The sequence below is a fragment of the Symphodus melops genome (assembly GCF_947650265.1).
Source record: "Symphodus melops genome assembly, chromosome: 1".
Lineage (NCBI taxonomy): Eukaryota > Metazoa > Chordata > Actinopteri > Labriformes > Labridae > Symphodus > Symphodus melops.
In genome coordinates this window covers 51,594,610-51,609,246 of record NC_136691.1, presented here as the reverse complement: position 1 = coordinate 51,609,246, position 14,637 = coordinate 51,594,610, and the positions used below count along the sequence as shown (strand labels likewise).

Here is a 14,637-nt window from a genome sequence, read left to right as displayed (position 1 = left end):
GTGTGTCACTGTTTTGGTTTATTGAAATAAACATGATAAGATTACTTTGTATTTTATCATTATTTATGTTCATGGACATTTGTAACATCAGAGTATCTCTGCATTATAAACAAAACTAGTCTGCAATACCTTTCCTTCAATAGTTCTTAACACACAACTCAAGAAAAAAGCATCACAGCACGTGGTAAAATACAAACAGAAATTGCAGACAAATACAAAAGAGAGTTTAAATGTATGTTTAAAGTGAAGCTAGTTTTGTCCTTTTTGTTATTGTAATTTCACTGAGTGAAAAGGAGTTATGCAGTCAATAATGGGCTCTTCACTGTTGACCTTTTTTGTTCAAATATTCATAGGAATATACCGTGTACATTTTGAAATGACTGCAATAAAAAAGTAAAAACAATTAGGTCAATTTCAGGACCTTAAATGTTGAGAAGCCCTGTTCAGCAGTGGCCCACCTGTTGTTTTGCAGCCAACGTGAACTAAGATGAACAATTCAAACCAGACCTCTAACGCCCTCTACTGTAATAATGGGATATATTTTTTTTTTTTACAGATGTTTTATTTTTATTGTTTCTAATTCATATTCAGCAACAACAAACAACAAAAAAGAAGGGGGGGGGCATAGCTTTCTTGATTTATGAAGTGGGGAAAAAGTGATTCACTTCATATTATTGTGATGCTCACATTTAATTCGTTTACTTCATTTAGTTCAACACAAAATAAATAAATTCCACTGACTAAATAAGTGTTTGTCAAAAGACCAAGATATAAATACACACAAACATTTTATTTAACGGCATTAAAATATTTTCAAAAAATCCCAAGTACTTCACGTATTACGACTTCTCAGTTCATACTAGGTTAACTACGGCTGATGAGTATGGGCCTCATAACTCTTGCACACGTCATAGAGTTTTACGGTAACCAAGAAGGAAATCCCGACATGTGATTGGATGAACGCGCAAAGCGTCCACAGCGCGTGAGGGTGCCCTCTCTCTCCTCTGCAGCACCGCTTCACTCCATCTGAGGCTGAAACCAAAGAGGTCAAGCTGTAGTGTTCTGTATAAAACCTGGAGAAACATGCTTTATTAACAGTAAACTATCCGACGGAAGGAACTGTGCGCGTGTATAATATCAAGTAGCAGGTAAGAAGACGCGTGGTTAGTCTCTTAAAAAAAAGGAAAGTCTGTGCCAAGAATTATTAGAATATACGAACAAAGGGGGTCTGAATGACTGTCAACGAGCAACTCATCCGGTTACAACTTCCGCCTTACTGTACGTCTCGTGTCAGATGCGGGTGTTTTTCTGTCGCGTGACATTTACGTTAAAACAGGTGCTCAAATGTCAATGTTAGTATGTAGCATCAGTTAGCTACGTCCTGTTTATGGTTGCGTTAAAAAAAAAAAGCTCAACTTACAGTAGTCAACTGCAATGTCAGAAACTGTTGACATGTAGATGTGATGTTTTTTTAAATGTAAACATGATATGGTTGTCACACTCGGTAGTTACATGCCTTCCATCTACTCCCATCAAGCAGAAGATGGAGGAGAAATATGGAGTGGTAAAAATAGCCGTCGTTTTTTTACATTTGAAAACCAATAAAAAACCCCTAATGACCTAGTTTCTACTGTAAAATTATTTACATAATTTTCAACCTTTATATCTGTTTACTATGTTCATTGGAAAATGCCCCTCTCAAACCATAATAAGATGAAGCGTGTGTGTGTGTTTGTGTGTGCGCGGGTGTGGTTTGTTTGAGATCGTGTTATTGACTGTGTCTAAAACTAACAGATGATGCTTACAGTCCATGTAAATGTGCACTGGCTTTCTGCTTTCAGGAGTGAAAACTTGAGTTATTGCATCATGTCTTCAGTTGTCTTTAATCTCCATATTGACAGTATTTCCAGACCCCAAAAAAGTGATATTTAATTGCAAGTGCAGCTTTTTCTGTCTGCTGTTTGCTTACTTTTTTTTTTTGGAAAGCTTTCTGTGTTCTTGAAACAGGTGGCAGAAGCACTTTTTGTGTATGGCGTACAACTCAAAGGAAGGAAGTCAAAAGGACAGCCTCAAAGCCGTTTCCTCTCCGAGTATCAGAGAATTGAATTGTCTGCTCATTATTTGTGTTGCTCACACAGTCTGTCACTTTGGCCTCGGATTAAACGTTGCTTTCTAGGAAATATTTCCTGGAAATGTAGTTGTAAGCCAGGACGGGGCCAGCTGGCTATACTTGTCATTTCATTCATCAGATGTTGTTGTGTAAAAGGAGGGACTCGAGATAAGACAGAAGTTCTTACTCTGAATCTGTTTTGAACAAGTACATGCTAATTGAAAATATGCATCCCTAATAATATAATAAACAGGGGCCTTTAGGGATGCAAGCTTAATTTAATGTAGCACTGAATGATGTGGACGGGGGTTTTTTTTCTTGTTTTTTATGAATTTATTTTTGTGTCTCCATTGGCTATTTTTTTCTTGATATAAAAGGTAGATAAGTGAGGGCAGTGAGGCGAGGAATAGAGGAGGACAGGAAAGCCCAGACAGCACAGGTGAGCTCTGGTTTATCACATTTCATGACTCTAGGTTCGTCTCTGTCACAGCTCAGCTGCATGTTGTTCATTCAGGAGCTTTTTCTCCCCCCACATGTTTTTAGATGTTTCTATATCATAACAAAGATTGGACATTGTTTTTGCAGTAAGTACAGACAGACTTTCGTTTCCTCACCTCTTTTGTATTTTTGAAGGACCACGACTTTTAGAAGTCTGCTGGCCACTCGTAGTAAGTGAAGAGGAGACTGAAATAGACGCTGCGTGTGATAACGACCACGTTGCAGCCTGTCACCAACAAAACTTGCTTACAGGTCCACTTGCAGTTCCTCTGGGTCAGGCCATGACATAAAGGAAGGTCAGAATGAATTTAGCTTTGACAAAGACGTGAAGAAGAAAGAAAGTGGACTAAATGTAAAAGTAATGACTTTATATCGTTGGTAGTTTAAGAAATGACGATGGCTACTTTTCTGTTGTGATCTGTTTTGCTCGCTTCGTTGCACTATGATACTTTACCAATGCACGAAGCAAAAAAACTGTTAACGCCTAAGACAGCATTGTGTCTTTGAGGACTGCTTGCTACAATAACGATTACAAAGAGAGGTGGTGCTCTGAATGTTATGCAGCTCGGTTTTAGAGGGAAGTATACTGACCTCTTTCCCCTAATTGTAACAACACAACACGTTACTGTGAATCACGGGTCACATGCGTGACAAAGCTCCTACAATGAGGATACTATTCCCGGCTGCCATCAGCAGCTGAAAGCACGGCAGAGGCCCTCCGCCCTCGTGAGAGTGAGAGTGTTGATGATGTGTCTTTTCTGAAAACTCTGACGTCACATGCAGATTTTGCATATCATGTGTGAGGTTGTTTTTAGGGCCTCCATCGCCTTCCATTTTTGCATTGCATTTCAGCCTAACACCCTGTTCATGTACGGTACATAAAAATCCACTTTAAACACTAGTACAATGCACCTCTTATACCTCTGTCCCTTTGTCCTTCATGTTGATGGATTATTTTAAATATGGACAGAACAAGCTTCATGGTTGGAGAATAAAAACTAATATTCCTATATTCTGCAGGTGCTCCTCATGAGTTTCTCCTCCAGCCTGTGTTGTCTCTCTCTCACTCCCCGTCTTTCCTGTGTGTGTTGGCTGATGTCACCATGATTGAGTTGTCTTCATGTGAAGCTCAATGCAAAAAGGATTAGGACAGTCTTTCAAAGCTTTTTTTTCCTCAGATCACACACTAAATCTCTTCAGTCTAGATGAATAACCGGCCCCTGCTGTCAGCATCTGTAATCCTGGAGTGTGGGATAGTCTGAACTGGCAGTGTGCATCTGAAGGCTTCTGTGATCGAGTGTGTTTCAGAGGACTGTCATAGCTAAGTGTGAAAAAAGGTCTGGTGATGTCATGTTTAAAAGGTTGACACAAAGACATAGTTCCATGTGTACTCTGGTATGAAACAGGCTAAACACTTCGTCCTTCCTCTGCGATGTGAACATGTGCACTCATGTTTGAAGACGAGCTGGTAATATTCAGCACTTACTTTATAGATGAGATTAGATAGATAAGGCCGACCCTTACAGATCGATTGTAATCCTCCTTAGCGTGACTGTTTCTCTTTTCATTCTCACCAGCCTCCCACCACCCGTGGACCTGACTAAGAGTGTCCACCATGTTGTCCCGGTTGAGATCCACCTGGTCCCTGAGGCCCTGCGTCTCTGTCTGCAGATGGGTACACACCAAAGAGAAAGGAAAGCCCCTCATGCTCAGCCCTCGCACGAACAAAGTAAGTCTGTCTGTGTGGGCTTTTTAAAAAGGCTCAGTGGTTAAACAGATGGCAGCTTTATTAACATATGTTTGAGCAGGTCAGCCCATTTGTTCTGGATCCATGCCAGTTATGTCCAGATCAAAAACAGGGCTAATTGGGCGTTAGCTTTTTGTGCATCTGGGTGGAGAAACTGTGATGCATGTCTGAAGTCTTCTGTCTCCATCTGGTTGGTAGAAAAATTCTTTAAATTATAACTGGATTATATATTTTGTAAAATGATCATTTCTCTTTTTTTGTCACTGGTTCAGTCACTGCAGCCCCCTCACTCTGATGTCTCTCTGCGTGTACTGATTTGCTTCCAACACTGTAAACCTTTAAGTCATGATTTCTTCAGGGAGCCGAGCTAGTAACTGTACTTACTGTACATCTTTGAAATATTGAAAGTATCATCATCAGCGATTTGAAAAAAACAACAACTCAGTAACACTGCTTCCTAACTCGTGAAATATAAATGAGCCAAACAGCTTTACAGTTTGAATTCTTTGCCTCAACATGACTAACACATGCAGACATGATGAGCCTTCCTCAAAGCTCAGGTTAACACTTGTTGTGTCGACTACGATTTTAAAGTTTTAACAAAGTGGAAAGAAGTCTATATGGCCTATAAGTATCAGCGATTCTGTGGTTAAACTTCAAATCTTTGCCAAATCAGTTTTTTTTGTTTCATCTTGTGAGGTGTGCTGACTGACTGCCTGTGTGCACTACAGTTTCATTTTCCTCTTCTATTTATATCAGGTCATTGTACTCTTTATACCCCGCCCTGCCTCTGAATGATGTGGTATGCCTGTCTGTGAAGAACTTTGGACTTCCTTGTGTTTAAAAGGTGCTTTACACCTGACCTGGACATGCAGGTGTAACCGCCACACCCACACAGTGTTACTGTCACTGCTGCATGCATTCTGCAGCAAGGCAGGGAACACAAACAGATGAATCAACTCTTGAACAAATATCTAATAAATATGTTCACATGAGCATCAAGCTCGATGGTCGTTATGGAGGTCGGACCTGTTGGGGGTTTGGAGATGGTGTTCTTTAAAGTCTCCTCCCTGGAAATGTGCAGTCAGTCTGTGGCTATTTGTTTGACTGCGTGGGGGTTTCTTGTGACTTTTTCTTTTACCTACTACAAGTCACAAATGACATTTGAAACATGACGCTTTGGCAGCTTGAAGTGACATGATCTCACTCTGTGTGCAGGTTGTGCTAAACTTAGCTTGGAGTGCATATGTCGTGCTAAACATGGATCTGGTAACATACAGCGGGGTCAGAGGCCAGCTGGCTGATGGAAACACTGGATGTAAAGCTGCTACACTGCTGTAAACCTCCTCATTGTGTTTATCTGCTTTGGTCTGATTCAGAAACTCATGTCTCTCAGGATCAGAAGTGTTACAAGCTGTAAGAAGAAGTCTTATTTCACTGCTCTCCTCCTGTGAACACGCTCGCTGTTTAGTTGAAATGAAATGTGCCGTTAGACTCCAGCAGCGTGTCTTTAATCTTGAAACTGCACGAGGTGAGACACAAACAGGAAGCATTCTTCCTCTTCATCAGCACCGTGACTCTCATTAGGACTGAGCATAGAAACACATAATGGTCATAGAGCTACAGACAGGCTCTGCTTATTATCTTACACTTTCAGAGAAGTTGAGTAATTCAATATATTTTGTGAGAAGGTGCTGTATCCTCTCCCATCATCTGACACTCGTCAATCCTCGTATATAACAAGTGCTCTCTACATTTGTTATACGTGTTGCTTTATTTAATATTTCATGTCTTCCTTTGGTCAGGTGACTAGTTGTACTCCTACAGTATACGTTTGTTTTATTTTTTGTTCCGTGAAGTTATTAGATAGGACACTGAGGAGAGACAGGCCGAGGTTGGACCCACGGTTACCACAACGAGGACCACCGCCTCAGTACATTAAGCGAGCGACATAACCGCTTGTCTGTCAGGCCCTTCACCATCACTCACTGAATGTATCAGTTACCCTGTGCACATGCACAGCAGAACACGTTTTCAATGAGCGGATGTAAAGGAAGTGTTTGAAGGGGAAGTTTGTAAGCAGGATGTTTGATTTCTCGGAGGACGTTTTAAATGATCAACTAAAAAAATGAGCCAAACCAAAGACGTCGGTTAACAATTATCAAACAGGGTTTTTTAAAATGGTATCAATTGTTCAAAAGCAGGAAATCTGTGCGAGTTATTTAGGAAGCATTTCAGGATGTATTCATCTTTCTATTTTGTGTAGAGCTTTTTTTTTTTTTTTTTTCAGACTAGTTTGAGTTGTTCAGAATAAAATCTTACTGACAATGTTGAACAATCAGCAAAACATTTAAATCCGTAAAGATCTAGATAGCAGCAGCGTGATTCATTCCACAGAGAGGAAGTGGGCAGTGAAGCTGAGAGAAGTGAAACGCTCCATCACCATGACTCAGCACTAATCCAGGGGAGCCCCCAACATACATCACTCCCGCTGAATAATCAGACCCTCTGCCAGCTCCACACGTTATAGCTTCCACGTGTTGAGCCCATATTTCATTCATGGATTGGCTGGTTGTAACACACTCAGTGTAGGAATGTGAAACCCCTCTGTACCCCTCCTCCACTCTCGTCCTCTCTGTTGTACAGTACATGGGGTGTTTCTACCTCGAGCCCTCTTCATTGGCCTCTTAAAGGTTTACTCCCCTCTTGTCGCCCTTTTTCTTCCTTTCTCCAACTGCAAAATACCTTCCACATGTTCATGATATGTTGTGTAACGTATGTATACGAAAATGAAAGAGTTCATGCAGCTGAATGCTAGCTTGTGTTTGATCTGACTGCATGACACTCAGCCCTGTTCATCAAACACAGCCCTCCATCCCACAGGCAGAATACACACATGCTGAGTGAGAAGGCTGTTTTCTTATTTATCACAGTAAATTCTGATCAGTGTATTGCTTAAATCCTTTTAACCATGAAAACACATTTAAAGACAACAGTCGTTGTAACGTTTGAGTTGAGAGTTTAAACTGTGACAAACAAGGCAGACACAACACATCAGACTGTAAACCCATTATAGGCACTGTAGCTTTATTTAAATAATTCAATGATAATACGTGATGAATTGTTCTCCTCTCTTTTTGTTTGTGCTCTGTAGGGCATGGCCTTCTCTCTGGAGGAGCGACAGATTTTGGGGATACACGGTCTGTTACCTCCCAAAGTGGAAACCCAGGACACTCAGGCCATGCGCTTTCAGAATAATCTGAAGAAGATAACTGACCCCTTACAGAAGTAAGGACCACAGTGCGGGCGTCTTTATGTCATGGTTCAGCATATTTAGCTTCAAACGAGCCCTCTAACGTTCCCTCCTTTTTCATACAGGTATGTCTACTTGATGGGCATCCAGGAAAGAAATGAGAGGCTTTTCTACAGAGTGTTAATGGAAGACATCGAAGAGTTAATGCCAATAGTCTACACTCCCACTGTAGGCCTGGCCTGCACACAGTATGGACACATCTTTAGAAGACCCAAGTAAGAATGAAGTGTATCCATCAACAATCCACATCTGTAATAGAACAATGGAGGAACAGAGCTGTGCATCTTCTCTGTGAATGTTTGAATGTTAAACGTTTCGTCTCTGTGCCTCTCACCAGGGGTTTGTTCATTTCGATTCGGGACAGAGGACACGTCCGATCCATCCTGGATAACTGGCCAGAGACTGATGTTGCAGTGAGTACTAGAAAAGCTCACAGTGACGCCTGTACTGTGTTCACACATGCACGCCTGAAAACGTTCAGAAATGTCAGACCAGTCTTCCCCTGACGTCTCCCTGAGTTCCTTTCATCCTGCCTTTACGTCGCTGCCTTGTGTGACCTTATGTTCCTCCTGGGATTAATAACGTATTTCTGATTCGAACTGGATGGATTCATGTTTTCGATGAAAGAATTTCCCCCCGGGGGGAAATAACGTTTTTTGAATTTGAATAAGAATGGAAAAGAACTTACCAGCCAGCAGAAAAGAGTAACTATAACGTTGCAGTTCTTAAATCTCTCTCTCTCTCTCATCTCTCTCTCTCTCTCTCTCTCTCTCTCTCTCTCTCTCTCTCTCTCTCTCCTCTCTCTCTCTCTCTCTCTCTCTCTCTCTCTCTCTCTCTCTCTCTCTCTCTCTCTCTCTCTCTCTCTCTCTCTCTCTCTCTCTCTCTCTCTCTCTCTCTCTCTCTCTCTCTCTCTCTCTCTCTCTCTCTCTCTCTCTCTCTCTCTCTCTCTCTGCAGGCCGTAGTAGTGACTGATGGAGAGCGTATTTTAGGATTAGGAGACCTGGGGGTTTATGGAATGGGAATCCCTGTAGGAAAACTCTGCCTGTACACCGCCTGCGCCGGCATCCGACCTGAGAAGTGTCTGCCTGTAGCGATCGATGTTGGAACAGATAACGAGGTACGAAAGCTGAGCCTGTGTTGTCTACATGTACTGTATGTATTTGCTTTGCAGAAATCTAATCCTCCTTGGCCTTTCATCAGACTCTCCTCAAGGATCCGCTGTACATGGGCCTGTACCAGAAGCGAGATCGCTCTCAAGCCTACGACGATCTGATTGATGAGTTCATGGAAGCTGTGGTGGAAAAATACGGACAAGACACGCTGATCCAGTTTGAGGACTTTGGGAACCACAACGCCTTCCGCTTCCTCCGGAGGTACAGGGAGAAGTACTGCACCTTTAACGACGATATCCAAGGTTTGAATACAACTCTTCACACAGCGCTCAGCTTGTTTGTTTGTCATCAATTAGAATAATATCACTTTAAGCCAACACCTTAATTCACTTTGGAACAGCTCAGTTGGTGCTGCTTGAGAAAAACCTTCACAAGGGTTTGGCTGTGTGAGTCCACCCCTCCCTGTCTCCTTTGTTTAAAGTTATTTCAGGAAGTTTCAGGAGTCTGAAAGTAATCCATTCTAATAAACGTGTGGCGACCTCACAGAGCTTCTACAAGGCAGTGCAGTATCGTGTAGGGGAGCCTTTAGAAAATGTACCCGTGATGAGTTCAAGGAATGACTGCGTGTCTGTACGTAACACATTTCATTACAGCAGCCAATCATAAAATAGAAGAACAATAGAACTCAATGATCATTAAACTCAAGTGAAATCAGGAAACTCTCTCTGATCGATGTTTAAAGAAGATCTTTAAAAGTTGTGCAGCTCTTACCAGAGCTTCAGGGCTTTAACTGTGAATGCTCTGTCAACCAGTAAAAGAGCTCTGCCCCAGAATCTCACGCTGTCTAATGTTAGCATGGAGAGAGGCCATGAGCAGCCCTAAAGGTCAGCAGCAGGGTCTCCAAATCTATTCTAAAGCACATGGTGAGCCAGCGTGTGAAGTCTGTACGTACTGGAGCCAACATGGATGTTGTAATGATCAAGATGTGACTGATTATCTGTGTGATGAATCAGGTCCATTAAAGACAGAGACCACAGATACACATTCAATCAAAGATATTCACTGTGTGTTGTGTACATGTAGCAGAGAATGCCTCTTTATGAACGTACAGTATGTCCCTCTCGATGTGTCCAGGTACTGCGTCTGTAGCACTTGCTGGTTTGTTGGCAGCTCAAAGAGCCGTGGGAAAGCCGATCACTGAACACAGAGTGCTTTTCCTGGGAGCTGGAGAGGTAAGATTTGTAATCAATATGTCGCTCTAAAGCCATGCTGCCCCCTACTGACCAAAGAGGATAATAATTAGAATCTTGAACTTGATGCAGTTATTTTCCTCGTAGGCTGCTCTTGGTATCGCCGGTCTGATTGTAATGGCCATGATGGAGACGGGGATGAGCCATGCTGAGGCCACAAACAAGATCTGGATGTACGACCAACATGGCTTGCTAGTAAAGGTCAGTGTGTGCGTGTGTGTGGATTAAAATAACATAAATGATACGTCTGTCTGGACAGGAAGCCAGACAGTCTGTATAATTAGTAAAGATTGGTTTAACTCTTTTTTTTTTTTGTATTGACTCACTGTGACTCACAGGGCAGACCGCAGAAAACGGACACAAACCAGGAGGCGTTTGTTCACGACAGTCCAGGAGACGTGCAGAGCTTCCTGGACGCCGTCAACACCATCAAACCAACAGCCATCATCGGTACCTCAGGCTTTCTCTGTTTTAAATCATCTTAAATCCTCCTGTCATTTCAAGGGAGTCATTCTGGGCTTAGCCTGTTTAGCAATGCAACTGTTTACTGGGAGGCCTTCCTACACACACGATCAAAATGCAGCAACACAACCGGCCTTCAACCTACCGATAAGAGCACACATCACTCCGCTGTTCATCTCCGTACGCTGGCTCCCAGTTACTGCTCGTGTCAAATGTAAGATTCTGCTGCTCGTTTACCAAACATCGACAACAACAGCTCCTCCTGACCTAAACTCTATAATCCAGGAAAACACTCCCTGCCACCCACTATGCTCTGCCAATCAAAGGCGTCTGATCCAACCTTCACAACAGGGTCCTAAGACGCTAACTAGACTCTTCTCCTCTGTCGCCCCCCAGTGGGACAAACATCCAAAGGCATGTTTAAGAAAAAGCAGAAGACCCAGCTCTTTCATAATAACCATAGTCTCGGTTGACAACGATGGTTTTGTTTGACGGCTTTTAAGTTGGTTTGTGCTTTGTCTCTGTGCCTTGCCTGTCCAATTCCACTCAAAGCTGATGGTTTGCACTTTCGGACATTGTTTCCTTTCGTGCTCGTGTTTTACTTGCTCTCTGATGAACGCCGCTGTGGATAAAAGTGTCTGCTTAGTGAATTGTAGCAATGGTAGCTCACAAGCACAGTGTGACTTACAGTCCTCTCTCTCTTCAGGTGTGTCAGGAGCGGGACGTCTCTTCACTCACGACGTCATCAAGTCCATGGGAGCCCTGAACGAACGACCAATCATCTTCGCCCTGAGTAACCCAACCACGAAAGCAGAGTGCACGGCAGAGGACGCCTACACTCTCACGGATGTACGCCGTTCTTGTGGCTTTACTGTCATTCGTACTTCGATTCATTAATCAGTTAATACATTTCTGATTAGTTTGCTCGTCACGTGTTACATCACGTCTTCCTGTTTATGTCCTCTTTTCCTCTTCATCATCATCACCTCCTCATATTCCACAGGGTCGATGTCTTTTTGCCAGCGGTAGTCCGTTCGGTCCAGTGACTCTGAGTGATGGCCGTGTCTTCACTCCTGGACAAGGAAACAATGCTTACATCTTCCCAGGTAAACGGAGAACTAAACGGAATATGAACAAAAGTGAAAAGGAGAGACGGATCTACGACCTGAAATATTTTTGTGAATTTAAAACGAAGCCGAGTTTTCTCCTTTTGTTTGTTGCAGGCGTGGCTTTAGCTGTGATCTTGAGCGGAGTGAGACACATCAGCGACACCATCTTCTTAGAAGCTGCCAAGGTCTGACGTCATCTCTCAGTATCTCTGTTTTAGTGTTTTACACATTTACAGAAGTTTATCTCTACCTCGGCCCCTCACTCCATCCTGCACTTTCTCGCTGTCATGTACGCTGTGTTTGGTGGTTTTAACCCTCTGATGTCTCCTCTTCCCTCTCTTTCTAGAGCCTGCCTTAACAACTAATAGATGAGGAGCTTTTTAAAGGCTGATCCTGCTTTGCACTCCTTCCATCCATTTGTGTTCTGTCCTTTTTCTCTGGCCGACATTTAACCTCATTGATTTATAGTATTATTGATAAAGGTCACATCATGATTTATTCGTTCTCTTCGGCCAGTACTCAAATGTCTCACACATATTAGACAACGCTGGTATTTGCATTTTGGATTCAGTGGATTTGATTCAACACCATTTTCTAAGATCTTGCATCTTATGTTTCCTTTTTTAAAAGCACATAATTACGTGTAGGATTACACACTAGTGTCATAATCAAACAGCAGAGTCATATGCTGTAGGTAAATGTGTAAGTGTCTGTTTTGGACCCTAAGACTTCATCAAAAGCCTAAAACCATGTGTTACTCCTTCCAGACCCTCTCAGAGCACCTGACTGACAAAGACCTGGAAGAAGGAAGACTCTATCCTCCTCTGTCCAACATCAGAGAGGTTTCTCTCCAGATGGCTGTCAAGGCAAGTCTCCTGAATATACCTGATGTACCGTGCAGCCAGAAGTAAAGATTCCAGCTTGGCACAACACTTGTCTCACAGTGAAAGTTAATGCCAATAATTGTCTTTCTTGCTGCAGGTGGTGGAGTATGTCTATGCTAAAGGCATGGCGTTCCGCTACCCTGAGCCTATGGACAAGGACAAATTTGTCCGTGCAACTGTGTGGAACACCGACTATGACTCCTTCCTGCCTGACACCTACGACTGGCCAGGTGTCAGCTTCACCCCCAAAGCTAAATAGAGGTGTAAAAGACCCTCACTGTGTTCCTTCTCACAATGCCCCTCTTCCTCTGTTCACACTTAATTTGCAATCACAGATCTCTTGAGATGATCGCTGTTGTCTTGAGTGCAAACATCAACTTCAGATAGAAGGAGTGCCCTGCTGTCTTGTTGCTGCATTTGCACCAAATCAGTCTTACTAGATCTGTGAAATTGTAGAACGAGTGGAGTTCGAAAGAGGACGTTCAAGGTGAAAAGGCCAATTTCACTTCACATCCATTTCTTAGTCACTTCTGTGTCACACGTAAACCAAAGCAGCACCTGGAGGCCCTCTGGTGGCAGGAAAAAGGCAGCGCAGATATCTGGTTTCATTGTTGAAACCTTGCATCTTAATCATCTAGACTCAGTTTAAAAATGAAAACAAGATCAGCTTTTAAATTATACATTTTAAGGGTTAACGCCATGTACAATGCAATTATCATCTCAGCTACATGAACACTCCTCATGTCTTCTAGAAGCTTTTTAACATGCATATGTTTGAACGAGGCCTTTTTCTCTCATCAGACGGGCCTCTGGTGGCTTCACTGATCAATCCATAAAAGACACGTTTACGACTTATTTTGACTTCGGCTTCTCTGCCGATCACGAGAGGTTAACTAGAGCAGGAGGGGAAAGAATTCGGCCATCATCTTGCTCGCCTTGAAGAACACAGAGGACATGCTTCACAGCTCAGCTTCATTGTGATATGTATTTATTGTTCTCACTCAAACAATCCCTCAGAAGCTCATCAGGTTGTATACCTTCGAAACATAAAAAAACATAAACATGCTGAATCAAATCAGTCTTAAATTTGAACTTAAAATGAAAAAGTAACCAAGCATCTTTTAGCATCCTTACAGTCCTTTTCCCCATTTTACACCAAATGAAAGAAAACAAAATCTAAGTTAATATAACAATTAAATGAATCTGAATTTTAGTATTTATTCAGTTCTTTATCTTTTTGTTAAAGAATTTAAACAAACCAGTTACATTTGTTCAATATTAATTATCATTTATCTTTCGGCTTTCTTTGTTTCATGTGAACACTAAACTATAAAACTAGATTACATCACTATGAAATAAACAGCCTAACTCCATGTAAACACTCTTAACAGATGATTCACAAAGGACACTCACTGACTGTGCATCTGTACTGTCCCTCTTCATTGAACTCAGCCTGAAAGTGACTCACCTCTCTCCTGTCTGTCAGTTCGAACCTCTCAGCAGGTTCAGAAAGGTTACCTCATTTTTCTGAGCTGTGTTGCTCTCCACTGTTAAACACACATGTTAAATAAGGACTGGCAACAGAGATATAAGTAATAATACAGCTGCTTAACCCTAACAAATAATTATTAATTTTCTGATTTTCCTTTGATTTGAACGAAACAATAAGAAAGGGAGCAGCCATGTTACTCGAGAAAGAGTGACGTTTGGAAGGGAGGATCTCAAAACTGTAGATTTTATGAAGGGAAATGAAAGTTTGAAAGCACTTGTTCACTCCAGTCACTTTCTGTTCAAGCACTCTCAAACATCGTTTGTTTCTCTGACTTGATGTTATGTTCTGGGGGGATATTCAGATGTGTTTGCATTATATATTATATACAAGGTTTGTCATCAACACTCCTTAAATGAGGTCATCCCTATTTTTTTTTAAAAAGGAACCCTTTGCCCAAGTGTTATAAAATTTACCCTAAATATTTAATAAAAATGTTCAGAGTTAAATTAATTATAAAGAGATTTGTTTTAAAATATTTTATTTCGTGTACATGTTCTTTTGTGGAAAGTGAGACTGTACTACAGTAGTGTGTGTGTGTGTGTGTGTGTGTGTGTGTGTGTGTGTGTGTGTGTGTGTGTGTGTGTGTGTGTGTGTGTGTGT

General features: G+C 41.9%; 1 protein-coding gene across 1 annotated transcript; it reads left to right on the top strand.

Moving 5' to 3' along the window:
• Positions 1–1,034: 1,034 nt before the first annotated feature.
• me2 (malic enzyme 2, NAD(+)-dependent, mitochondrial) lies at positions 1,035–12,757 on the top strand. The gene is made up of 16 exons (XM_079365632.1): positions 1,035–1,148; positions 2,488–2,549; positions 4,186–4,337; positions 7,510–7,643; positions 7,734–7,883; positions 8,006–8,081; positions 8,624–8,785; positions 8,869–9,082; positions 9,915–10,012; positions 10,118–10,231; positions 10,369–10,480; positions 11,199–11,341; positions 11,496–11,598; positions 11,716–11,786; positions 12,369–12,467; positions 12,583–12,757. The coding sequence occupies exons 3-16, from the start codon at positions 4,224–4,226 to the stop codon at positions 12,742–12,744; spliced, it is 1,752 nt and encodes a 583-aa protein (XP_079221758.1). The 5' UTR covers positions 1,035–1,148; positions 2,488–2,549; positions 4,186–4,223; the 3' UTR covers positions 12,745–12,757.
• The last annotated feature ends 1,880 nt before the right edge of the window (positions 12,758–14,637 follow it).

Bases quoted from the DNA above. Each gene is read 5' to 3' on its own strand.
- me2 (XM_079365632.1), top strand. From the start codon at position 4,224: ATGTTGTCCCGGTTGAGATCCACCTGGTCCCTGAGGCCCTGCGTCTCT. The intron at 7,884-8,005 runs GTAAGAATGAAG...GCCTCTCACCAG, and splicing joins CACATCTTTAGAAGACCCAA to GGGTTTGTTCATTTCGATTC. The intron at 8,786-8,868 runs GTACGAAAGCTG...GCCTTTCATCAG, and splicing joins ATGTTGGAACAGATAACGAG to ACTCTCCTCAAGGATCCGCT.